At 41.6% G+C, this 23957-nt stretch overlaps 3 protein-coding genes and 2 long non-coding RNA genes across 5 annotated transcripts; 3 read left to right on the forward strand and 2 right to left on the reverse strand.

Annotated features, from left to right (window-relative positions):
• Positions 1-1524: 1524 nt before the first annotated feature.
• LOC134186774 (uncharacterized) lies at positions 1525-3510 on the reverse strand. The gene is made up of 3 exons (XR_009970998.1): positions 3249-3510; positions 3106-3192; positions 1525-1627 (listed from the first exon to the last, which is right to left on the reverse strand). It is a non-coding gene; the product is annotated as an uncharacterized LOC134186774 (long non-coding RNA).
• A 48-nt stretch (positions 3511-3558) lies between these two features.
• Positions 3559-5448, forward strand: LOC134190200 (collagen triple helix repeat-containing protein 1-like). The gene is made up of 5 exons (XM_062658641.1): positions 3559-3639; positions 3933-4318; positions 4382-4768; positions 4836-5185; positions 5334-5448. Exons 2-5 carry the CDS (start codon positions 4229-4231, stop codon positions 5341-5343), a joined length of 837 nt encoding a protein of 278 aa, XP_062514625.1. The 5' UTR covers positions 3559-3639; positions 3933-4228; the 3' UTR covers positions 5344-5448.
• A 3917-nt stretch (positions 5449-9365) lies between these two features.
• Positions 9366-13190, reverse strand: LOC134186767 (uncharacterized). Its single transcript, XR_009970997.1, has 11 exons — positions 13106-13190; positions 13017-13050; positions 12873-12959; positions 12031-12126; positions 11919-11973; positions 11050-11124; positions 10928-10982; positions 10796-10866; positions 9670-9705; positions 9568-9601; positions 9366-9510 (listed from the first exon to the last, which is right to left on the reverse strand). It is a non-coding gene; the product is annotated as an uncharacterized LOC134186767 (long non-coding RNA).
• A 158-nt stretch (positions 13191-13348) lies between these two features.
• Positions 13349-15026, forward strand: LOC134186757 (collagen triple helix repeat-containing protein 1-like). Its single transcript, XM_062654814.1, has 4 exons — positions 13349-13426; positions 13695-14080; positions 14146-14433; positions 14502-15026. Exons 2-4 carry the CDS (start codon positions 13991-13993, stop codon positions 14856-14858), a joined length of 735 nt encoding a protein of 244 aa, XP_062510798.1. The 5' UTR covers positions 13349-13426; positions 13695-13990; the 3' UTR covers positions 14859-15026.
• Positions 15027-19313: 4287 nt separating this feature from the next.
• Positions 19314-20815, forward strand: LOC134192965 (collagen triple helix repeat-containing protein 1-like). The gene is made up of 3 exons (XM_062661728.1): positions 19314-19802; positions 19868-20254; positions 20322-20815. Exons 1-3 carry the CDS (start codon positions 19713-19715, stop codon positions 20676-20678), a joined length of 834 nt encoding a protein of 277 aa, XP_062517712.1. The 5' UTR covers positions 19314-19712; the 3' UTR covers positions 20679-20815.
• Positions 20816-23957: the final 3142 nt, after the last annotated feature.

Consider the following 23957-nt stretch of genomic DNA (forward strand, 5'->3'; position numbering starts at 1 on the left):
TTATCACTCTGCGAGTAGAAGAGACATGTACCTATTATATCGAGGTGCAGATAGTGAACTGTGGTAAAGGTGGAAAGCAATAGCCGGCGGCTGTCCGATATTTGATGGGCGTGTCCGATAGTCTGGAAAAGCAGCGGAGGTTCTATTTTGTTACCGTGAACAGCAATACGCCAAGCGATCAAGCTGAATCTAGCACGTCATGTTACCACTCTCTACGTTCATGCCTTAGATACTAGAAATATTCGTCTGGTTTCCGTACGGCCGTGTCCGATATTGGGGAGTGTCCGATAATTGATATATGACTCTACTTCCGGGCGAGAAAGTCCGGCTGCGCATGAGGGCCTGGCTACGAGGCGCTTAGCCTCAAAGTTGCAGACCGTCGTCGAAAAGAAATGGGAGTCAACATTATTATTTCTAGTAGTTTTCTCATACTCTGACACACAAGTGACCAACAAACTCATAATCTTTTCAATGTAAATCAACTAAAACATATGGAGCAGTCACTGACATGCCATCACATGCAGTACATATACATGATTGTCTGTAGCCATTAAAACAACCAATAACCAACAAATGCAGAAAACTAAATACACAACACAAAACAATAAAACACAACAACATGTAAAATCAGATTGTAACAACAACCATGTATGTCTTACAGTCGTTGTTTCTGAATAATTTCTAAAAGTAAAGAAGATGAGAGTTGCTTCATTTCAGCCCTTCCTCACATCACATCAAGATGATTGCATATAAATGTGATGGCTTGTTCTTTCAGCAGTGGAATGTTGTGAGTGTCTGACAAACACAGAACTTCAACTGCATTCTCTACTCTAATCCGTCCTACCACAATCTGTTCACAGTAACTCTTCAGTTTGGAAACCAGAAAGCGATCAGAAAGAATGAGAAGTTGCCATACCATCTTCCAGTCATTCACATCCACACTCACCTTGTCTGTAATGAGATACACAATGAGAGCTCAAAAAGCATCATAGCTTGCATCTTGGATTGGAATTGTGGTCACGTGTCCATCACGTGAAGGATGGGATTCCTTCATTCCAGATGAGAAGAGACGAGAAAAATAAGAACTGCGAGCAATTAGAATGGGTTTATAAGCAAAGATTTGTTTGCATTCAACTTGGAACACAACATCTGCCAAATCCTTGTTGTCTACAAGAAACATCTGATCTTCACCCAATGATACATCCAAGTTTGGTAGTGATAGTAAATACTGTTGGAGATCAACTTTACGAATGCAATGTTCCTGTGTAAAGTAAAGCGTATGGGTTGACTCGTTCAAAAGAAGGCAACACGAATAGTTTAGTTTTACTTCCTCACCATTGCATGCCATCTACCAGACCTTCCTCACCACATCCCACTAGAGTAGTTATTGTCTCCATGGTAGAGGAAATTATTCTAATCATGTGATTTAGAGTATCACACACAAAGATGCAACCTTTGCTGTCAATAGTAATTTCAAACGGTCAGTTTTATATATATATATATATATATATATATATATATATATATATATATATATAGTGTCACTTCTAATTCCCTGCCCATCAATTGTAAATAGTCCTTTGTCTCCTGATCCAGCCAATGTTCTCACTGTGCCACACTCATCCACCTACACACAATGACATGCACAACATTAAGAAATGACATCACTACCAATTTTAAATGTTCTAAACAAAGCAGGAGAAAATTAAGCAAAAGCTATGGGTGTGCTGTTCTAGAATATTTCTTCCTATTACCAAAGCTAGCTTGTCCTACCCGTATGGTCAAGAGTGCAGTTCGGGTCAATTTGATTGTGGAAAGAGAAAAGGAATGTGAAGGAGAAGGTAAAATATGGAATAGTGATCAAATGCATATGCACACGTACTGCACTCCCTGCAGACGTATGCCTTCGTTCTGGTTCTCATGTGCTATGCTTAGAAAGACTCCCAAGGATTGCTTCAGAGAAAAGACAATATTTTCACGCCACTCACATAGTCTTCCTCAAAACACTTTCCATAGTTTATCGAAAAGAATAATTGGTATCAATTGAACAACCTAGTGGCCTTTCCAATATTCCTATTCTAAAATATTCCAATCAAATACAAATGCACCCAACTTAGCAGGTAAAACCACAACATTTCGTGTAATTCACTCAAGTAACTCTACAACAAAATTCTCAATGTTAGTATGTCTCATCACTAGTAAGCACTGAGCACTGCCACAGAGATTTGTGTAGTAGTCTTAGATGTGGCCAGACCATCATATACTTCCGGGAGTATGACAGAGCTGTAAAGTCTGGCTACGCAAAAACTATTTGTGTAGCAGGATAGCTAATTGTGACGCTCACTTACCCAAGTTGAAACTTTATTGTGTAGCAGAAAAATCTGATGGCGTGCAAAAAATGATTCACTTTGTGGACAAAATTCTTGAAAAGGCTGTCAGTTTCTAAGTTATGAAACGTTCTTAAGGGTTTGCTCATTGCATCATTTTAAAGTTCAAGATCAATAAAATAATCTGTCCATCCATCCGTCCATTTGTCTGTCTGTCTGCCTGCATTTGCCATTTCAGCTACTCAATCCAGTCTGTCTATCTGTCTGTCTAGTTTATCTGTTGGCCTCTTGTCCTTCAGCAGGCATTCAAACGTCCACATTCTAAATACATTCACACATTCCTCTCTTATATATACTCACAGGCTTTGCCAAACTACGTATACACATGAGATCCCATACCTTTGTAGGATTAGGGAGGCTCGAGTGTAGTAGGTGCTGAATCAGTGACAACTAACAGTTGCTCTGACTAGGCAAAAGAGCAGCCCAATACTTCAAAACAAGTGGAGCTCAGCAAATACTACGACATTCCTTTAAGGTTTGTCTTGCACATCCTGAATGTGCAAGTTTCTAGTGGAAACAGTCACTTTCCTGAACTGCTTTAGTGTATAAAGGTATTTAAGTTAAACTAGTTTAAGGTGCAGCTAGTGGAAACACGGTCATAGTGTATATGCCACAATCACATTATGCTCGTTGCTTGTGAATAAAGAAATTTGTAATCAAATTTCGTACATACACATTGTGTGACACTCTCTAGCAAGGAAAAGGAGAAGTGACTTACAAGTTTTGCTGACAGATCGCTACGTAGTCGCTCGTGAGTCAGTTCATCATGCACACACTTCAATCGCTGCAGCAGCTGCATTGATCTCTGCAGAAAAATTCATAAAACAGAAACACACTGGAGAATTGGTTGATGGCACGCACCTTCTTCACAGCAGCCGTACTCGTCGACCGATAACTGTACAAGACAAAGTAAATTATGTTAGGTAGAGACGACGTTCAGACGACATCACGTGATTTGCCAATCCCTCTTCCTTCTACTTCCGGAAGGTTGGGACAGTGGGAAGTTGGCACGTGGCAATGTTGGATGTTAGCACCGTCGTGGAGACTCTCATTGTTGTGCGCACATCCAAAATCTCCAAAGCCACAAGACGACAAGCAACAACTACAGATTGGGCGTCTCCAACGAAACAGTTGGTCTATAAATTTTACTGCGCATGCGTAACGTCTTCCGCGTGTTTCAGTGAAGATGTCTATCCGTTCTAACGTCTTCGGCTCTGCACATCTTTTGGCCTCTTTCAGAGAGTTAGAAGAGGTAAAGATATGCGTGTCATGTTTATGCTCTTTTGTTTTTCTTTTCTTGTTACTTGTTTGGTGGGGAGCTGAAACGACGTGTTACACTGTAGTGATAATGATGGGACTGTCAGCTGACAGACTGCATGAGTTGCCCCAATGGGCTGTCTATACTGTCACATAGTGATCGAATTACGTACAGTATCAGTTAATTATTTCATTTGCTCGTTTGAATTTGATAATAAGAGGTCACAGAAGTCTAAAATGTTGCTTGCAATGAGTTAATAATTTTTGCACACTTTATCATATTGCCAGTGGTGGGTGACAATGTGAGAGATCAACGCAATAGAGTGTTGTCACAAAAGTGATGTCCCATCTATGACAATGACAACATGCTCGAGCATCACAGAAGTGGAAAAGAGGAGGAGATGGATATGAAAACTTATTGAGACAATCTTTTGTAGATGGATTTTGGAAACATCAGATTAGGTGGAAATGTTCTGTTTCAGACTAGACTGTACCCACCCCGGATGTGAGGGTGTGTGAGGAGGAGTATATAAGAGCAAGCTCACCAGCTCACTTCATCAGTATCGAGGATATCGGTCATCATCATGTTTTCATTTTCTGTGACAGTTCTGGTGCTCATTCAAGTCATTGCTACTTCTGGTGGTCAAAGTGTGTCGGATGAGAGAAATCAGCAGGTTAGGATGGTTTATCAAGTATTAATTAAAATATATTATTATGATTTTGTGTTTACTGAGTAGACATGTGTGTCTGCTGGTGTTCCTGGAGTACCTGGATCACCTGGAGTAAATGGATCACCCGGACGAGATGGAATGAAAGGAGAAAAGGGGATGAATGGAGAGAAAGGATTAGTGGGAGATGATGGTCGACAAGGAATAAAAGGAGAAGAAGGAAGGAAAGGAGAGAAAGGGATAAAGGGGGAGAGAGGATTGGTTGGAGATGTCGGTGGTAAAGGTAATGCTGGGAAGATAGGCCCACAAGGCCAAGATGGTCCACAAGGCCCACAATGTCTACAAGGGATAAAAGGAGGAACAGGAAGAAAAGGAGAGAAAGGAGAAGCTGTGACACTCAACTGGAAACAGTGTGTGTGGAATAGAGGGGATGGTACAAACAGCGGTCTGATTCAGGTTATTCCAACTCGATTTGTGATTACAATTATCAACGTGTAACTTGTTTCTGCTTTCTTTTCAACAGAACTGTAATTTTAGGAAACATGACAGCAATTCAGCTCTACATGTTGCATATGCAGGTACTCTCAGGGTTTACTGCACCGGTGGTTCTTGCTGTTCTCGATGGTATTTTACATTCAACGGTAACGAGTGCAGTGGACCTATGACTATTGAGGGAGTTGTGTTTGGTAATCCAGCTAATGATAATCCTCACCGTCACAGACAGATTGAGGGATACTGTGAGAACATTCCTGCAGGTCAAGTCACAATTGGATTCAACATTGGAAACTGTAAGGGATACTCGACTTATGATGGCAATACAGGCTATTTTACGGTATCTCGCATTATGATGACAGAAGTTCCTCCATCACAAAAGTGAGTGAATTAGAGAGGAATTAGAAGTTGTGTTCAGTAGAGTTTGCAGTACGTACAGTACAAGGTTGCTGAAGTAGAAAGGTTGATGGTGCATGTGCATGTCTCTCTTTGCCGTATGTGAGTGTATGTATGATTTATTCAACATTAGCTGCAACTAACAATCGATATCGTCCGTCAAAACTACAGAACAAACGATTGCCCAGAGATAGAGACCATCCAAGTTTGCTTTGAAGTGTTTGTGTGTGGTGTGGTGTGTGTGTGTGTGTGTGTGTGTGTGTGTGTGTGTGTGTGTGTGTGTGTGTGTGTGTGTGTGTGTGTGTGTGTGTGTACAACGGTTGAGCCTACTCAATCTGACACTTCACCTTACTGAGTGTTCTATAGTCCAGTGATTGCCCCAGGATATTTTGCCAGCCGGCTAACAATGGCTGACATGATACTGCTAAACATGTAACCATGCAAACATAACTTTTATCAAGAATTAGGTCGAGATTGGTAACTGGCGCAGAAACAGCCGGTCTCTAGGGCAATCACTGTAAGTCTAATCCTTGTTTCTAAACTTTACAAAGGAGGAGACAAGTAGAAAAGACAGAGCAAAGAGAAAGAATGTTATAGTGCCTCACATAGAAGTGAGGCTTACCAGAGAGTTTGACCCAAGACATCCTGCATTGCAACTATAAGGGCATGCCAACGAGGTAGCCTCAAAACTCCAGACATTCTCACCGTGCCTGCTCCGAGCATGAGTGTGACTGCTGTATCAGACTCCTGAAAAGATGTAGGAAGACTACAGTAGAAGACCTCCACAGTAAGTCCACAAGGCCAAGATGGTCCACAAGGTCTACAAGGGATAAAAGGAGAAACAGGAAGGAAAGGAGAGAAAGGAGAAGCTGTGACACTCAACTGGAAACAGTGTGTGTGGTATAAAAATGATCATAAGGACAGCGGTCTGATTCAGGTTATTCCAACTCAATTTGTGATTACAATTATCAACGTGTGACTTGCTTCTACTTTCTTTTCAACAGAACTGTAATTTTAGGAAACATGACAGCAATTCAGCTCTACATGTTGCATATGCAGGAACTCTCAGGGTTCGATGCTCCACTGGTTGGTGCTGTTCTCGATGGTATTTTACATTCAACGGTAACGAGTGCAGTGGACCTATGACTATTGAGGGAATTGTGTATGGTGGTCCAGCTAATGGTGGTCCAGCTAATGATGATCCTCACCGTCACAGACAGATTGAGGGATACTGTGAGAACATTCCAGCAGGTCAAGTCACAATTGGATTCAACATTGGTAGCTGTAACAAACGGACATCGACAATATATGATGGCCATACAGGATATCTATCGGTATCTCGCATTATGATTGCAGAAGTTCCTCCATCACAAAGTGACTGAATTACAGAGGAATTAGAACTTGTGTTCAGTTTGCAGTACGTACAGTATGAGGTAGATGAAGTAGGAAGATGGATGGTCTCGCTTGCAGTATGTGAGTGTACGAATGATTTATTCAAAGAGTAGCTGCAACTAACAATCAATATCGTCTGTCAAAGCTACAAAACAAACGGTTGCCCATAGAAACCATCAAAACTTGCTTTCGAAGTGTGTGTGTGTGCGTATGTGTGAGTGAGTGTGTGTGTGTGTGTGTGTGTGTGTGTGTGTGTGTGTGTGTGTGTGTGTGTGCTTGTAGTGCAATAGCTCAGTTGGTTAGAGAGTCATCTTATGGAGTGTTTACATCCGGGACCTTGAAGGGTCACCAAGTTCAGTGATGGCGAGCTATGGCATAATTTCCTTAATTAAGCAAGAAACTAACATACATTTGCTTCTCTCGATTCAGGAGTATAAATGAGTACCTGGTCATTGATTGGGGTACTAAGCAGCCATCGGCTATGACGTGACATCAGCCAGTGGGTCCTGGTGAGACTTCGGGTGCTCACACCACAGTTGGCTTCACAAGTCGGTGCTCCTGCGAGTGCCTGGCCCGGCTCCAGGAGTTTGCTAGCGCAGGCCCAGAGATGCCTGAGTAGCACACAGGGACCAGCTTAACAGCTGGGGGCGTGACCTCTGAGAGGCAGCTCCTGACATTTAGGATTTTCTAGGTGTGTGTGTGTGTGTGTGTCTGTGTGTACTCGTGTGTGTGTCTGTGTCTGTGTGTGTGTGTGTGTGTGTGTGTCTGTGTGTGTGTGTGTGAATTAGTGATCAAGATTGTAATCAATAAGTAGTGACAAAGATGGCATGCCCTACCCATGTGTAAACCCATCCCAGTGATTATATATTTAGCGAACACCACGTATTACTAAGTGTACCTTGAACACCACGTATTATCTACAATGGTTGAACCTACTCAATCCGACACTCAACCTTACTGCCTGTTTTATAAGTCTAATCCATGTTTCTGATTTCATTAAACTTTACAAAAGGCAGGGCAAAGATGGAAGAGAAAGAAGACCGTATTACCTCACATAAAAGTGAGGCTCAATTAATTGAATTAGCAGAGAGTTTGATGCAAGACATCCTGCAGTGCAACTACAAGGCATGTCCACAAGGTAGCCTCAAAACTCCAAACACTCTCATCGTGTCAGCTCTGAGCACGAGAAGCTAGCCTACTACTGTAGTGTGCGAACTGCCGGATCAGACTCCTGGAAAGATATAGGAAGACGACAGTGGAAGACATCCACAGTACATACAATCAATCAGTCATCAAGTCTATGTATCAAGTCTACATTAAAACATTTGAGTTATGTGTAGTAGTTCGTCTTGTATCTATGCATGGGCAATGGACGTTGCAGTTCCCTCGCCCACAAGGGCAAGACCTCATACCTCAAGACATAACGGCAGTCCTACTCAACCTCATGCTACTGTAAATCAATATGTTGTTTGTAACCACAAATGTTCGTAAACTGCCACAAACTCTATTTCGTAAGAAAAAATGTTCATAAACTTCCCTCATTCGTTTTGAACGTGTGTGGAAGTGACAACAAAGCTCAATCAACATCCGGGTAGGTCTACACACGTACACCTACTTCATTCTAAATATATCTCTGATTTCTTGGCTTGCAAAACCCAATTTGTTGACAGCTAGTGCATGCAGGATACTACCCTGAGCCGAGAAATCTGTTCTGCCCATAACCAAAACAACGAAGACAATCATTCAGATATAGAATTGGATGTCCACCTGCATGGATCGATATTTGGCCTACAAAATGTGCATGGATATTTGGACCACAAAAAGACAGCAAATTCAAGTAATCTGCCAACAATATGTATTCACCATGTAATATTGTACATACAACTGGTAAAGTCGAGAAACAGCAGTCAACAGCGCTATGTATATATATATATATATATATATATATATATATATATATATATATATATATATATATATACAGTACAAACCGACATGAGTATTGTATTAAGAACAAACAGTACAGTACGTCTGTAGTGATGAAAGGTATCCAGTTAAACCAGTTTTAGTACCGTCTGCATTAAAGGATTAAAGCGATTACGTGAGGATCGGCATCCGTTGCAATGCCGCTATCGTTCGCTCAGTAATACTCCAACCGAGTCCTTCACCGAATGGTATATAATGTTCTTGATCTAGAATTCAGAGTTCGGTCTCATCTCGGTGTACATTCGATGTGTCGTAGAGCGTTACCTGTAATTTGTAATCAGTAATGCACACGACACATTAGAAGTCTGAAGGTTGAGACAGTAAATGTAGTGAATGCCGACTATGTAACTTGTTGTGAATCATTCTGAAACGGTGCATCATGTAACAGCCTACGTGCAATCTGCAGGGGTGTAGCCAAGATTGGGAACCAGGAGGTCATCAACGTAAACAATCTATTATATACATTTTAACTTGCCGTAAAGTGTTGCTGGCATGTGAAGAAAGTCAAGCTAGTCGCAGTACTTAGTACAGTAATCGCAAAGAGCATGCCTTACTACACACAAGTGCATACCTGCCTTGGAGTACGGACTGTCTGTGCCATCTCTACAGTAGTATAATTTTGAACTTAGTAGTGACGATGGAACATTTCCTACCAGTGATCCAAGACAGAAGGCACTGGGGTGCTCGAGCACCCTGAGCACCTCATCTGGCTACAGCACTAATCTGCCTGACATTACAAATGCTTAGTGTATGCCAGGTTATGTTTGCTGCTCATGAATACAGAAATTTGTAATCGAATTTAGAACATACACCCTGTCTGACACTCTGTAGTGAGAAAAGCAGCTACTTAACACTTTTGCTGACAGATCGTTCCTTAGTCGTTCGTGAGTCAGTTCGTCGAACTTCTCAATCGCTGCAGCAGCTGCATTGATCTGTGCAGAAAACATTCATACAGCAAAAACACAGCCAAATTGGTTAATTGCACGCACCTTCTTGACAGCATCCAAACTCGTCGACTGATGACTGTACAAGACAAGGTAATTGTAGATAACATACATAAATCAGGTCAACTAGAATAACGTCTTGCGTACCTCACTTGAGCATGGGATGCCGACGTACACGTACACCTAAAGAAACGAGAGAGTGTCAGAAAAAGAGTCATTAAAATTAGCGAAAACGTCGCGGCATTCTGTGGCAACCCTACATGTTTGTGATTAGGCAAATGAGCCAATTCACTCCCACACTCGAATCATTAGCTTAGATTGTAGACATTGTTTATCAAGGACAAGACGTCTTACTAAGTTAGTATGTACACAGGAAATCCAAATTGGTAAAATGATGACTGCCTTTTGACTGCGGCTATACATTACATGTAAGCTACTTGTGCTGCTATACCGAACATAAACCTTATGGTAACCAGTGTTCGAAATTTTATGGCAAAAGTAGTCATCACCTTGGCAACATCACAAATTTTAAGTCGTCAAGGAGTTTAGGACTGTTACACGTCACCCATAACTTGAGTGACTCTAGTCCTCAGGATGGCAACCTCACTGGAATTGGTCGTCACATGAAGTCGATTCGTCGTCAAATGACCTTATGTCTTGACGACCACTTTTTCGAACACTGGATAACGTGTTATACCTTGTCCACCAAACCTAATATAATCTACGTGATGCCACATTTTACTTTTTCACTTAAATTTGCACATTTTCACTCACAAGTCGTGTGACAGCCACATGTAAGCTACAGTGTGTACACAATACATGCGACCTCATTACACTGTGAGCTTTGTCACAACCCTAAATGTATTAGCACAATACAATAATACGTTTGTTCGTCTGTCACGCTATGAAACATCCACAATGACCACAGTTTACATCCAATGCCTAAGGAAATCACTAACGTATCCGTCCAAATACAAGCCCCACCAAAGTTCAAGCCCTGGGGCTTCAATTCAAACCACTTTGCAACTTAGTCTCACTCTGAGTGTTGGTCTTAATACAAGACCCATCTCTAGTGTGCAGTCAGTGTCTGTACCATCTGCCGATGTCTATGGTCGTTTATCTTGGAATGTTGTGATATAAATAGCCTTTTCTGTATTGGCGTTGGTGTTTACAATAAATGTTCTTTCACAGACAGACACACAAGCACACAGTCAACACAGACACCTCAGACACAAACAACAGAATTATTTCAAAAATAGCTACACACACATACCATGACATTCACTGCATCAGACATGTCGAGATGTAGATTGGTCGTTCCTTCCTTCGGGCACGCTGCCGAGCCTACAAGAAGGAAACCATAAACCAAATACATAACAACAAAGAGTATGTTATAACACTCAACAAATGCATTGTACATCTTAGGACCTAAGTCAGGCTTCACAATTCGATCTGGAAGTCTAAACAAGAATGGCACAAACATTCGTCAACTTTTACCAATAGATCAATGAATCGACCGAAACGAACCTGGCTGCAAGATTTAGCCGACAGTCTCGTCGTGTGTATTCCGGCAAAGGAATGTTTTCCATAAAATCTTCAAATCTAACAAAACAATACAATGTACCAACCGTACGTCAAACACTAAAAACATAAGATAACAGATCATTGAGAGACTACAACTACCAACTACCGCATCCGTTCAAATACAAGCCCCACCAAAATTCAAGCCCAGAAGCTTTAATTCAACCGTTTCACAACTTATATATAGTCTGGGTGTTGATCTTAATAAAAGACACAGACTGAATAAAAGACCCACCCTATCTTCAGCTGCATGCGTAGAGGCGGGATGTGTTTCAATCTGCAGCTAAGGCACCTATTCAACCACTCAGTTGAAACTATGATACATTCTTTCAAGTGTGTGAGAATCACTACCAATGTTGACAGCGTGGAGGATGCTCTAACAGCCTGCATGAACGATGAAAGCAATGGTAAGCAGATCAAACATCATCTCTACCTCAGCACTGACCAATCACAATCAGTGAGCTGAGGCCGGCGGATGCCACAGAACAGAAGGAAGAAGATGTAGCACTCTTGGAAGAATCAGACTTTGAAGGCTACACTGCAGACGACTCGCTACAATTTTTATGTAGCTGGACGATCACGTAAACAGATACCAGTAGTATATTGCAAGTCTACCATGCAGTCATATCTTCTTACAATAAAGGCCCCGTATAAATACAAGCCCGAGGTCTTTAATTATTACACAAACAAGCTTTTTGTATTCAACCATTTAATTCAAGCCCTGGGGCTTGTATTTAGATGGATAGTTTAGTGTCAATGCTGCTGTACCAAACAAATATAAACATAAACGTCACAAACTGAGAATCGACTCGAACCTTCAGCTTGAGTAACAGAGTAACATGGAATCGCCTTGATCGTCGACCATTCGAGCTGTAAAGAACGCACGTCACTCTGGATGAGAACGTAGTGTTGTATACGACTGTTTACCAGAAAGATCTTCGAAGCCGTTCCAAAACTGGTCGATTGGCAAGTCTTCGATGATATATCCACTTCTGCAGTTGACCATGTCGCAGTGATCCTTGCCTGAAATCATAGCAGCAGTTTAGACCTAAATCAACTGTAGGTATACAAACTAATGCATGTAAGCAGTAACAAGTACATCTGATGGCAAGATATCAAGCTGCTTAAGGGTTTGCTCATTGCATCATTTTAGAGTTCAAGATCAATAAAATAATCTGTCCATCCATCCGTCCATTTGTCTGTCTGTCTGTCTGTATTTGCCATTTCAGCTACTCAATCCAGTCTGTCTATCTGTCTGTCTAGTTTATCTGTTGGCCTCTTGTCCTTCAGCAGGCATTCAACCGTCCACATTCTAAATACATTCACATATTCCTCTCTGATATATACTCACAGGCTTTGCCCAACTACGTTTACACACGAGATCCCATACCTTTGTAGGATTAGGGAGGCTCGAGTGTAGTAGGTGCTGAATCAGTGACAACTAACAGTTGCTCTGACTAGGCAAAAGAGCAGCCCAATACTTCAAACCAAGTGTCGCTCGGCAAATACTACGACATTCCTTTAAGGTTTGTCTTGCACATCCTGAATGTGCAATTTCCTAGTAGAAACAGTCACTTTCCTGAACTGCTTTAGTGTATAAAGGTATTTAAGGTAAACTAGTTTAAGGTGCAGCTAGTGGAAACACGGTCATAGTGTATATGCCACAATCACATTATGCTCGTTGCTTGTGAATAAAGAAATTTGTAATCAAATTTCGTACATACACATTGTGTGACACTCTCTAGCAAGGAAAAGGAGAAGTGACTTACAAGTTTTGCTGACAGATCGTTACGTAGTCGCTCGTGAGTCAGTTCATCATGCACACACTTCAATCGCTGCAGCAGTTGCATCGATCTCTGCAGAAAAAATTCATAAAACAGAAACACACTGGAGAATTGGTTGATGGCACGCACCTTCTTGACAGCAGCCGGACTCGTCGACCGATAACTGTACAAGACAAAGTAAATTATGTTAGGTAGAGACGACGTTCAGACGACATCACGTGATCTCTTCTGTCGTGCTAGAAATGCCAATCCCTCTCCCTTCTACTTCCGGAATGTTGGGACAGTGGGAAGTTGGCACGTGGTAATGTTGGATGTTAGCACCGTCGTGGAGACTCTCATTGTTGTGCCCACATCCAAAATTTCCAAAGCCACAAGACAACAAGCAACAACTACAGATTGGACGTCTCCAACAAGACAGTTGGTCTACAAATTTTACTGCGCAAGCGCGTATTTTCCCGTGTGTTTCAGTGAAGATGTCGATCCGTTCTAACGTCTTCGACTCTGCCCATCTCTTGGCCTCTTTCAGAGAGTCAGAAGAGGTAAATGCTCTTTTTTTCTTTTCTTTTTACTTGTAGTGGAGATGCTGAAACGACGTGTTATACTGTAGTTATACTGATGGGACTGTCAGCTGACAGACTGCATGAGTTGCCCCAATGGGCTGTCTATACTGTCACATAGTGATCGAATTACGTACAGTATCAGTTAATTATTTCATTTGCTCGTTTGATTTTGATAATAAGAGGTCACAGAAGTCTAAAATGGTGCTTCCTAAGCTAATAATTTTTGCACACTTTATCATATTGCCAGTGGTGGGTGACAATGTGAGAGATCAATGCAATAGAGTGTTGTCACAAAAGTGATGTCTCATCTATGACAATGACAACATGCTCGAGCATCACAGAAGTGGAAAAGAGGAGGAGATGGATATGAAAACTTATTGAGACAATCTTTTGTAGATGGATTTTGGAAACATCAGATTAGGTGGAAATGTTCTGTTTCAGACTAGACTGTACCCAGCCCGGATGTGAGGGTGTGTGAGGAGGAGTATATAAGAGCAAGCTCACCAGCTCACTTCATCAGTATCAAGGATATCGGTCATCATCATGTTTTCATTCTTTGTGACAGTTCTGGTAGTCATTCAATTCATTTCTACTTCTGGTGGTCAAAGTGTGTCAGATGAGAAAAGTCAGCAGGTTAGGATGGTTTATCAAGTATTAATTAAAATATATTATTATGATTTTTTGTGTTTACTGAGTAGATGTGTGTGTCTGCCGGTGTTCCTGGAGTAAATGGATCACCCGGACGAGATGGAATGAAAGGAGAAAAGGGGACGAACGGAGAGAAAGGGATAAAGGGGAAGAGAGGATTAGTTGGAGATGTCGGTGGTAAAGGTAATGCTGGGAAGTTAGGCCCACAAGGCCCAAAAGGTCTACAAGGGAGAAAAGGAGAAACAGGAAAGAAAGGAGAGAAAGGAGAAGCTGTGACACTCAACTGGAAACAGTGTGTGTGGAATAGAGAGGATCCTAAGGACAGCGGTCTGATTCAGGTTATTCCAACTCGATTTGTGATTACAATTATCAACATGTAACTTTGTTTGTGCTTTCTTTTCAACAGAACTGTAATTTTAGGAAACATGACAGCAATTCAGCTCTACATGTTGCATATGCAGGAAATCTCAGAGTTTACTGCTTCAGTGGTTACTGCTGTTCTCGATGGTATTTTACATTCAACGGTAACGAGTGCAGTGGACCTATGACTATTGAGGGAGTTGTGTATGGTAGTCCAGCTAATGATAATCCTCACCGTCACAGACAGATTGAGGGATACTGTGAGAACATTCCAGCAGGTCAAGTCACAATTGGATTCAACATTGGAAAGTGTAAGCAATACTCGACGACTTATGATGGCCAATCAGGATCTTTTTCGGCATCTCGCATTACGATTGCAGAAGTTCCTCCATCACAAAAGTGAGTGAATTAGAGAGGAATTAGAACTTGTGTTCAGTAGAGTTTGCAGTATGTACAGTACAAGGTAGCTGAAGTAGGAGACTGGATGATGTGCGTGCATGTCTCTCTTTGCCGTATGTGAGTGTATGTATGAGTAATTCAACATGTAGCTGCAACTAACAATCGATATCATCCCCCAAAGCTACAGAACAAACGGTTGCCCACATAGAGACCATCCAAGCTTGCTATCAAAGTGTGTGTGTGTGTGTGTGAGTGCGCGCGCGCACGTGCACATATCTAAAATGGTTGAACCTACTCAACCAGACACTAAACCTTACTGCATGTTTTATAAGTCTAATTCATGTTTCCGATTTCATTAAAATTTACAAAAGGCAGGGCAAAGATGGAAAGAGGAAGACGGTATTACCTCACATAACAGTGAGGCTCAATTAATTAAATTAGCAGAGAGTTTGACCCAAGACATCCTGCAGTACAACTACAAGGCATGTCCACAAGGTAGCCTCAAAACTCCAGACATTCTCATCGTGCCGGCTCCGAGCACGAGCAGCTAATCTACTACTGTAGTGTGCGACTGCCGTATCAGACTCCTGGAAAGATGTAGGAAGACGACAGCAGAAGTCCTCCACAGTACATACAATCAATCAATCATCAAGTCTATGTATCAAGTCTACATTAAAAACATTTGAGTTATGTGTAGTAGTTCGTCTTGGATCAGAGTATCTATGCATGGGCAATGGATGTTGCATGCAGTTCCTTCGCCCACAAAAGGCAAGACCTCATACCTCAAGACACAAGGGCTGTCCTACTCAACCTCATGCTACTGTAAATCAATATGTTGTTTGTAACCACAAATGTTCGTAAACTACTTCATTCTCAATATCTCTAATTTTTTGGCTTGCAAAACCCAATTTGTTGACAGCTAGTGCATGCAGGATACTACCCTGAGCAGAGAAAGCCGTTTCTGCTCCCAACCCAAACAACGAAGACAATCATTTAGAGAGTGTTGCATGTGCATCTGCATGGATCGATATTTGGGCTACAAAATGTGCATGGATATTTGGACTGTCAAAAGACAGCAAATTCAAGTAAACTGTCAAAAAAATATGTATTCACCATGTAATATCATACATACAACCAGTAAAGTCAACAGTGCTATATATATATATATATATATATATATATATATATATATATATATATATATATATATATATATATATATACATATATATATATATATATATATATATTCTTCTTCTATGCAAACTACCTCAAACTGCCCCAGACTACACCAAACACACACACACACACACACACACACACACACACACACACACACACACACACACACACACACACACACACACACACACAGTACAAACGGACATGAGTATTGTATTAAGAACAAACATTACAGTACGTCTGTAGTGATGAAAGGTATACCAATTAAACCAGTTTTAGTACCGTCTGCGTTAAAGGATTAAAGCGATTACGTGAGGATCGGCATCCGTCGCAATGCCACTATCGTTCGCTCAGTAATACTCAGACCGAGTCCTTCACCGAATGGTATATAATGTTCTTGATCTAGAATTCACAGTTCGGTCTCGTCTCGGTGTACATGTGATGTGTCATAGAGCGTTACCTGTAATTTGTCTTCGTGATTAGTATGTGTGTCGGACAGTCGGCGAACTTGTGAGTCAACATGAGACAATGAGATAAATGCTAGACAAACATGCATTAAATGACGTTTTTTAATTAACAGAGGAGTACTATGGTGCGTATCCTTACTTCTGGTGATACAAAATCTTCTGCTATCTTTATGCAACTATGTAGATTTCCTAAAAATTAATTAATTATTAATATTCAGTCAATCATCCAACACACATATTGTCAAACAATCACATGCAGACAGTGTGACAAAATACAAGCGTGAAATAAGGTTCAATAGATACAAGAAATGTAAACAACCAACTCTGGTGACCTTCCTGATTCTAATTCCGACAACAAGGAACTGAACTTACATTGTTTTCCTGTTAGGGATGTTTCCAAATAGAAAATGTTTTTTCGATGCCAACAGCATTATGAGATTAGTGATGACCCACCCGCCATCCCCTCTAATCCAGACATAATCTGAAATGCTGCCCCCACACACTGATTGAAAGAGCACATGTTTATGCAAACTGTAAACTGTCATGGCAAAAAAGGTTCCATTGACTTACTCTGCATATCAACCGCCTTCTGTCAATAAATGCATACTGTAGGTGTAAATCTGATGTCACACACACACACACACACACACACACACACACACACACACACACACACACACACACACACACACACACACACACACACATGCACACACACACACACACACACACACACAAACACACACACACACACACACACACACGCACACACACACACACACACACACACACACACACACACACACACACACACACTTGACTACAGCTGCCAATATCTGGCCACTCCGCCCCATATATGGGGAGAGCTGTAAGACAAGGTAGTTACTGTCTGCAGTTATGCCTCTGTTTGTTCCTGAGCCACCAGAAACGTCTTCCACATGTGCAAAACAGGGTAAGTTGACTGCTGTCTATTTCTGAAAAGCGTTTGCCATGATAACAGTTACGCCGTTGGAATCCTGTCTTGGAGTTGAAGCACCGTCCACATTATAATAGAAAATAATTAGTAAGAGCCACGCATGTTCTGGTTTAATCGACTGGTTTGTGCTAAAAAAGTAGGCTTCACTTAGAGCTTCTGTTCAGAGAGTAGAGTACCACATGCAGACGGTTCTTTAGAGTGCACATCCATGGTTAGAAAATACAAAAGAGGAGGGGGCTGGCTTCTATATCCGGTTGACCAAATCTAGAAAATATAACCGCGGGGATAAAGGGAGGGGCTGGCACACATAAGCGTTTAGATATTTAATGTATCAGGTAGTTAATGATGATGGTGAGTCCACCATATCCGTGACGACATATTTACTAAAACTGTACATGCAGATACGATTACACAGAACAGGCTTACACCTGTACCTGACAGTCACGCCAAATGTGGGTAGATGGGAGAAGGGTCCCAAATGCAAGAGTCTCCTGCTCAATGCGGGAGAGTTGGCAGCTCTGCTTGGCAGGAGTCATCCAGGGGCACTAACAATGGTGCAGCTCTCGGACTGGACACCAAGGCCCACAAGTACCTGTCTGATTGCCAAGCCAGCGGTCATGTCCACTCCAGTCAAAGACCAGGTACTCATTTATACTCCTGAGTCAAGAGAAGCAATTGTGTGTAAGTTTCTTGCTTAAGGAAATCATGCCATAGCTCGATCGCCATCACTGTGACTTGAATATGCAACCCAGCAAGGTTCTGGATGTTTTCATTCTCCAAATGCACTCTCTAACCGATTGAGCTACAGCATCACACACACACACACACACACACACACACACACAACAACAACAACAACAACAACAACAACAACAACAATCACCATTCAGTTGTTTAATAACTCCATAAAATAAAGGAGAATATTTTGGTGCTCATTATTCAAATCATTCTGTCTGTCCATCCGTTGGTCAGTCTGCATGCATCTCTCTCAGTCTGTCTGGCCTGTCTATCTGTTTGTTCATCTATCTAAATCCAATTACTTCAATATGTCTGCATATCTCTCTGTCAAACAAATGTGATTCTCATGATCAGTCCCAACAAGCATGTATGTGCACTACCACACAACCAACACGTCTACCCTATATTGCACTATAGCTGCATGCCACAAAATCAATCATGGCATATTGTTCAACAAGAGTACAACATACAGTCCCGTGTTAAACACTTTTGCCATAAAATTCTCAGCTTTATGTTATTGTTCTTCAATAGCAGTAGTAGTAGATATATATTTGTTCTATCTTCAATAGGTTGTGCTGTCTGTTGTAGCTAGTGTATTTTGTAGTCTGTTAGCTGTACGTCTTATGCCTTAGTTGCTTTTATGTTTACTCCAAGAGGAAACTGTACAGTACCTTTTAGGTGCGACAGAAATCTATCATTCATAGTATCAAAGCAATTAGAAATAATAACAAATTTTATTGATTAAAATAGGAGTAGATGTAGACTAATGTATATTATCTTATAAAGGTTTTATTTAGTTTCCAATAGCCGTATATTCTTACTGTCGTATTTACGGTTGTGCTGATCACGTGACCTCTTCTCGCAGAGTGGCTGTGCGAGATGGTAAGGTGACGGATGTTAGTACGTGTACGTACCGTCGTGGAGACTCTCACTGCTGTGCCCACATCCAAAATCTCCAACGTCACGAGACAACAAGCGGCAACTACAGATTGGACAAGACACTAAGTCTATAAATTTTACTGCGCACGCGCAACTTTCCATAAAAGATTTCGAGCCGTTCTAATGTCTATTACTGATTTGGTGGGGAGATCTAGCTTACTGTTTGATCATTTATGAAATGATGTTTCTTTGTCTATTGTTTGGGTGAAATGTTGCTTGCAATGAGTTAATAATTTTTGCACACTTTATCATATTGCCAGTGGTGGGTGACAATGTGAGAGATCAATGCAATAGAGTGTTGTCACAAAAGTGATGTCTCATCTATGACAATGACAACATGCTCGAGCATCACAGAAGTGGAAAAGAGGAGGAGATGGATATGAAAACTTATTGAGACAATCTTTTGTAGATGGATTTTGGAAACATCAGATTAGGTGGAAATGTTCTGTTTCAGACTAGACTGTACCCAGCCCGGATGTGAGGGTGTGTGAGGAGGAGTATATAAGAGCAAGCTCACCAGCTCACTTCATCAGTATCGAGGATATCGGTCATCATCATGTTTTCATTTTCTGTGACAGTTCTGGTGCTCACTCAAGTCATTTCTACTTCTGGTGGTCAAAGTGTGTCGGATGAGAGAAATCAGCAGGTTAGGATGGTTTATCAAGTATTAATTAAAATATATTATTATGATTTTTTGTGTTTACTAAGTAGATGTGTGTGTCTGTTGGTGTTCCTGGAGTACCTGGATCACCTGGAGTAAATGGATCACCTGGAGTAAATGGATCACCCGGACGAGATGGAATGAAAGGAGAGAAAGGGATGAATGGAGAGAAAGGATTAGTGGGAGATGATGGTCGACAAGGAATAAAAGGAGAAGAAGGAAGGAAAGGAGAGAAAGGGATAAAGGGGGAGAGAGGATTAGTTGGAGATGTTGGTGGTAAAGGTAATGCTGGGAAGATAGGTCCACAAGGCCCAGAAGGTCTACAAGGAATAAAAGGAGAAACAGGAAGGAAAGGAGAGAAAGGAGAAGCTGTGACACTCAACTGGAAACAGTGTGTGTGGAATAGAGAGGATCCTAAGGACAGCGGTCTGATTCAGGTTATTCCAACTCAATTTGTGATTACAATTATCAACGTGTGACTTGTTTCTGATTTCTTTTCAACAGAACTGTAATTTTAGGAAACATGACAGCAATTCAGCTCTACATGTTGCATATGCAGGTACTCTCAGGGTCCTATGCTCCAGTGGTCGATGCTGTTCTCGATGGTATTTTACATTCAACAGTAACGAGTGCAGTGGACCTATGACTATTGAGGGAGCTGTGCGTGGTGATCCAGCTAATGATAATCCTCACCGTCACAGACAGATTGAGGGATACTGTGAGAACATTCCAGCAGGTCAAGTCACAATTGGATTCAACATTGGAAAGTGTAAGGGATACTTGACGACTTATGATGGCTGGACAGGATCTCTGTCGGTATCTCGCATTATGATTGCAGAAGTTCCTCCATCACAAAAGTGACTAAATTAGAGAGGAATTAGAGCTTGTGTTCAGTAGAGTTTGTAGTGTACCTACAGTACAAGGTTGCTGAAATAGGAGACTGGATGATGTGCGTGCATGTCTCTCTTTGTGCCGTATGTGAGTGTATGTATGATTAATTCAACATGTAGCTGCAACTAACAATCAACATTGTCCGTCAGAGCTACCAAACAAACGGTTGCCCATAGAAACTATCAAAGCTTGCTTTGGAAGTGTGTTCATGTAAATGTGCACGCATCTGTTTGTGTGCTGTGTGTGTGTGTGTGTGTGTGTGTGTGTGTGTGTGTGTGTGTGTGTGTGTGTGTGTGTGTGTGTGTGTGTGTGTGTGTGTGTGTGTGTGTGTGTGTGTGTGTGTGTGTGTGTGTGTGTGTGTGTGTAAAACGGTTGAACCTACTCATTCTGACACTCAACCTTACTTCCTGTTTTATAACTCTAATTCATGTCTCCGATTTCATCAAACTTTACAAAAGGCAGGAAAAAGATGAGAAGAAGACCGTATTACCTCACCTAAAAGTGAAGCTTAGCAGAGAATTTGACCCAAGACATCCTGCAGTGCAACTACAAGGCATGCCCACAAGGTAGTCTCAAAACTTCAGACATTCTCATCCTGCCAGCTCCGAGCACAAACAGCTAGTCTACTACTATGGTGTGTGACTGCCGTATCAGACTTCTGGAAAGATGTAAGAAGACGATAGTAGAAGACCTCCACAGTATCAGGCGCGTACCGTGGCATGGGCTAAATGGGCTATAGCCCCCCCAGTTTTTGTGGGCGTTTCCCATTTTGTCAGGTGAAAACTAGCGTTACGTCGCTTTTTGTAAACGTGCGCGTCTGTTTACAGTCTGGATGTTCGAGGCCGAGCATGCGTGTCTCACACTAGGCTGCAGACATCGGTTTCCGTGATCAACACTACTTCACTGACACCATGTCGTCTCATCAGCAAAACCAGAAGTACAAAAAACAGACGCGCATGGGGCTGGAAAGGGTCTTAGAGACAGCTATCCAGAAGTTTTAAGGCTTTTGCAAATATATCTGGTAGTTCCAGTCTCATCAGCAGAATCTGAGCGTTCCTTTTCTACTCTCCGTCGTCTAAAGACTTGGCTTAGGAGTTCTATGGAAGAAGAAAGACTTGCAGCTCTGGCCTTACTAACAGTTGAGAGAGAAGAGGTATTGAAGTTAGAGGAAGCTATTGATGAACTCATAGAAGAGTTCTGTGCAAGAGGAAACCGCAGGATGATTTTTCAGTAAATAGGTGCTTGTTTAGTCTGCTCCATACTGTATATATGTATACGAGTAAACGTAATACTTTGTGGTCTGCATTGTTGCTACTAATACAATTTTTGTCAAAGGGGCGTGTCAGTGTTCGGGTATTTCAGCCCCCCCACTTCCAATGGCCACGGTACGCCCCTGACAGTATACAATCAATCAATCATCAAGTCTACATTTGAGTTATGTGTAGTAGTTCGTCTTGGATCAGAGCATCTATGCATGGGCAATATGGACGTTGTAGTTCCCTCGCCCACAAGCGCAAGACCTCATACCTCAAGACATATGGGCAGTCCTAGCTACTCAACCTAGGCCTCATGCTACTGTAAATCAATATGTTGTTTGTAACCACAAATGTTCGTAAACTGCCACAGACTCTGTTTCGTAAAAAAGTGTTCATAAACTTCCCTCATTTGTTTTGAACGTGAGTGGAAGTGACAACTGTACAGGGACTATTCTGTTCACGGGGACTATCTTGTTCACAGGCGACTATCCTGTTCACAGGCGACTTATAATCTTGTTCACAGGGGACTATCTTGTTCACAGGCGACTAACTATCCTGTTCACGACGACTATTCTGCATGTTCACACTAGCCATATGCATACAGTGTTCATGGCGACTATCCTGTTCACAGGCGACTATCTTGTTCACAGGCGACTATCCTGTTCACAGGCGACTATCCTGTTCACAGGCGACTTATAATCTTGTTCACCGGGGACTATCCTGTTCACAGGCGACTATCCTGTTCACAGGCGACTATCCTGTTCACGACGACTATTCTGCATGTTCACACTAGCCATATGCATACAGTGTTCATGGCGACTATCCTGTTCACAGGCAACTACACGTATTCTGTTCACAACAATTATTTGAATTACATCAACAGTAACTTTGCAAAAACATTTATTGTTTGTTTATCCAATCTTTATTTATAGCCTATCTAATTCAACGAAAAATCTGTCTAGTCTCAAAACCAATTAATTAACGGTGCACTATTTCAAATAAAACTTGTGCACTATATGCTATTGTAGCTGTAAATAACTACTCATTATCTACTTTGATACATGTGTTAAGTTAAAACATAAAAGTATATTTGAGTCAGTCTTCCCATCTAGAGACGTCCAACAGGAATTGTAGGCAATGACCTGGCGGCAGTTATGACATCATTTTTGAAAAAATGTTTAGGTCGGCCGACATAAAATCACGAGGGTCCAATCTGTTTATCAGACTGTCTCTGGCCTTTTGAAATATTAGTTGGCATATGCCTGCATTCATGCAGGCAATCTGTTGGTCTTGTAGCTGGCCGATTGCCTCTTCAATTGATGAGTCGTCATCGACGTGATATTGGTTCTGGATCAGTATGGATTGCAAGATCTTTCCTAGCTCTTCCCTAGAGTAGTCGGGAAAGTTTAGGATCAACGGAATACGCCTGTAAAGACCTGCATTGGAATCAAAAAATTGTTTCATCTCTTTAGGATAGCCGGCGAAGATCATGACAGGATCGTGAATCTCCATCTCTTTCATCAGTTCTTCTACAGCACACTGTCCGTAGTCTTTTGTGCTGTCTCCTGGAGTTAGTCTGTAGGCTTCGTCGACAAACAAAACGCCACCCTTGCTCTTTTCAATAACTGATCTTGTCACTTTTTCCGTTTGCCCTACGTACTGGCCTATTAAGTCTGACCTCTGCACCTCCGTTAGCTCGGACGACTTCGTTAACCCAAGTAAATGCAGAATCTCTGTTATTTAACACTTACATCATTTATAATTCACGGTTTAATTAAGAAAACCTACAAACGTACCGGCCATCATTCGTACTATAGTGGTCTTTCCCGTTCCTGGATTTCCAATGAATGCCATGTGTGGTGGCGGGTCAGGCACGACTGCTATCCCCCTGGCGGTTCTGGCTTGGGCATAGACAACCCGCTTTGCAAAAGATTCAATCTCTTGTCGTAGACTTGGCATGCCAACAATAAATGTAAGTTTTTCTTTTACTTTT

This window comes from Corticium candelabrum, chromosome 1 (assembly GCF_963422355.1).
Source record: "Corticium candelabrum chromosome 1, ooCorCand1.1, whole genome shotgun sequence".
NCBI lineage: Eukaryota > Metazoa > Porifera > Homoscleromorpha > Homosclerophorida > Plakinidae > Corticium > Corticium candelabrum.

Bases quoted from the DNA above. Each gene is read 5' to 3' on its own strand.
- LOC134190200 (XM_062658641.1), top strand. From the start codon at position 4,229: ATGTTTTCATTTTCTGTGACAGTTCTGGTGCTCATTCAAGTCATTGCT. The intron at 4,319-4,381 runs GTTAGGATGGTT...TTTACTGAGTAG, and splicing joins CGGATGAGAGAAATCAGCAG to ACATGTGTGTCTGCTGGTGT. The intron at 4,769-4,835 runs GTTATTCCAACT...TCTTTTCAACAG, and splicing joins CAAACAGCGGTCTGATTCAG to AACTGTAATTTTAGGAAACA.
- LOC134186757 (XM_062654814.1), top strand. From the start codon at position 13,991: ATGTTTTCATTCTTTGTGACAGTTCTGGTAGTCATTCAATTCATTTCT. The intron at 14,081-14,145 runs GTTAGGATGGTT...TTTACTGAGTAG, and splicing joins CAGATGAGAAAAGTCAGCAG to ATGTGTGTGTCTGCCGGTGT. The intron at 14,434-14,501 runs GTTATTCCAACT...TCTTTTCAACAG, and splicing joins AGGACAGCGGTCTGATTCAG to AACTGTAATTTTAGGAAACA.
- LOC134192965 (XM_062661728.1), top strand. From the start codon at position 19,713: ATGTTTTCATTTTCTGTGACAGTTCTGGTGCTCACTCAAGTCATTTCT. The intron at 19,803-19,867 runs GTTAGGATGGTT...TTTACTAAGTAG, and splicing joins CGGATGAGAGAAATCAGCAG to ATGTGTGTGTCTGTTGGTGT. The intron at 20,255-20,321 runs GTTATTCCAACT...TCTTTTCAACAG, and splicing joins AGGACAGCGGTCTGATTCAG to AACTGTAATTTTAGGAAACA.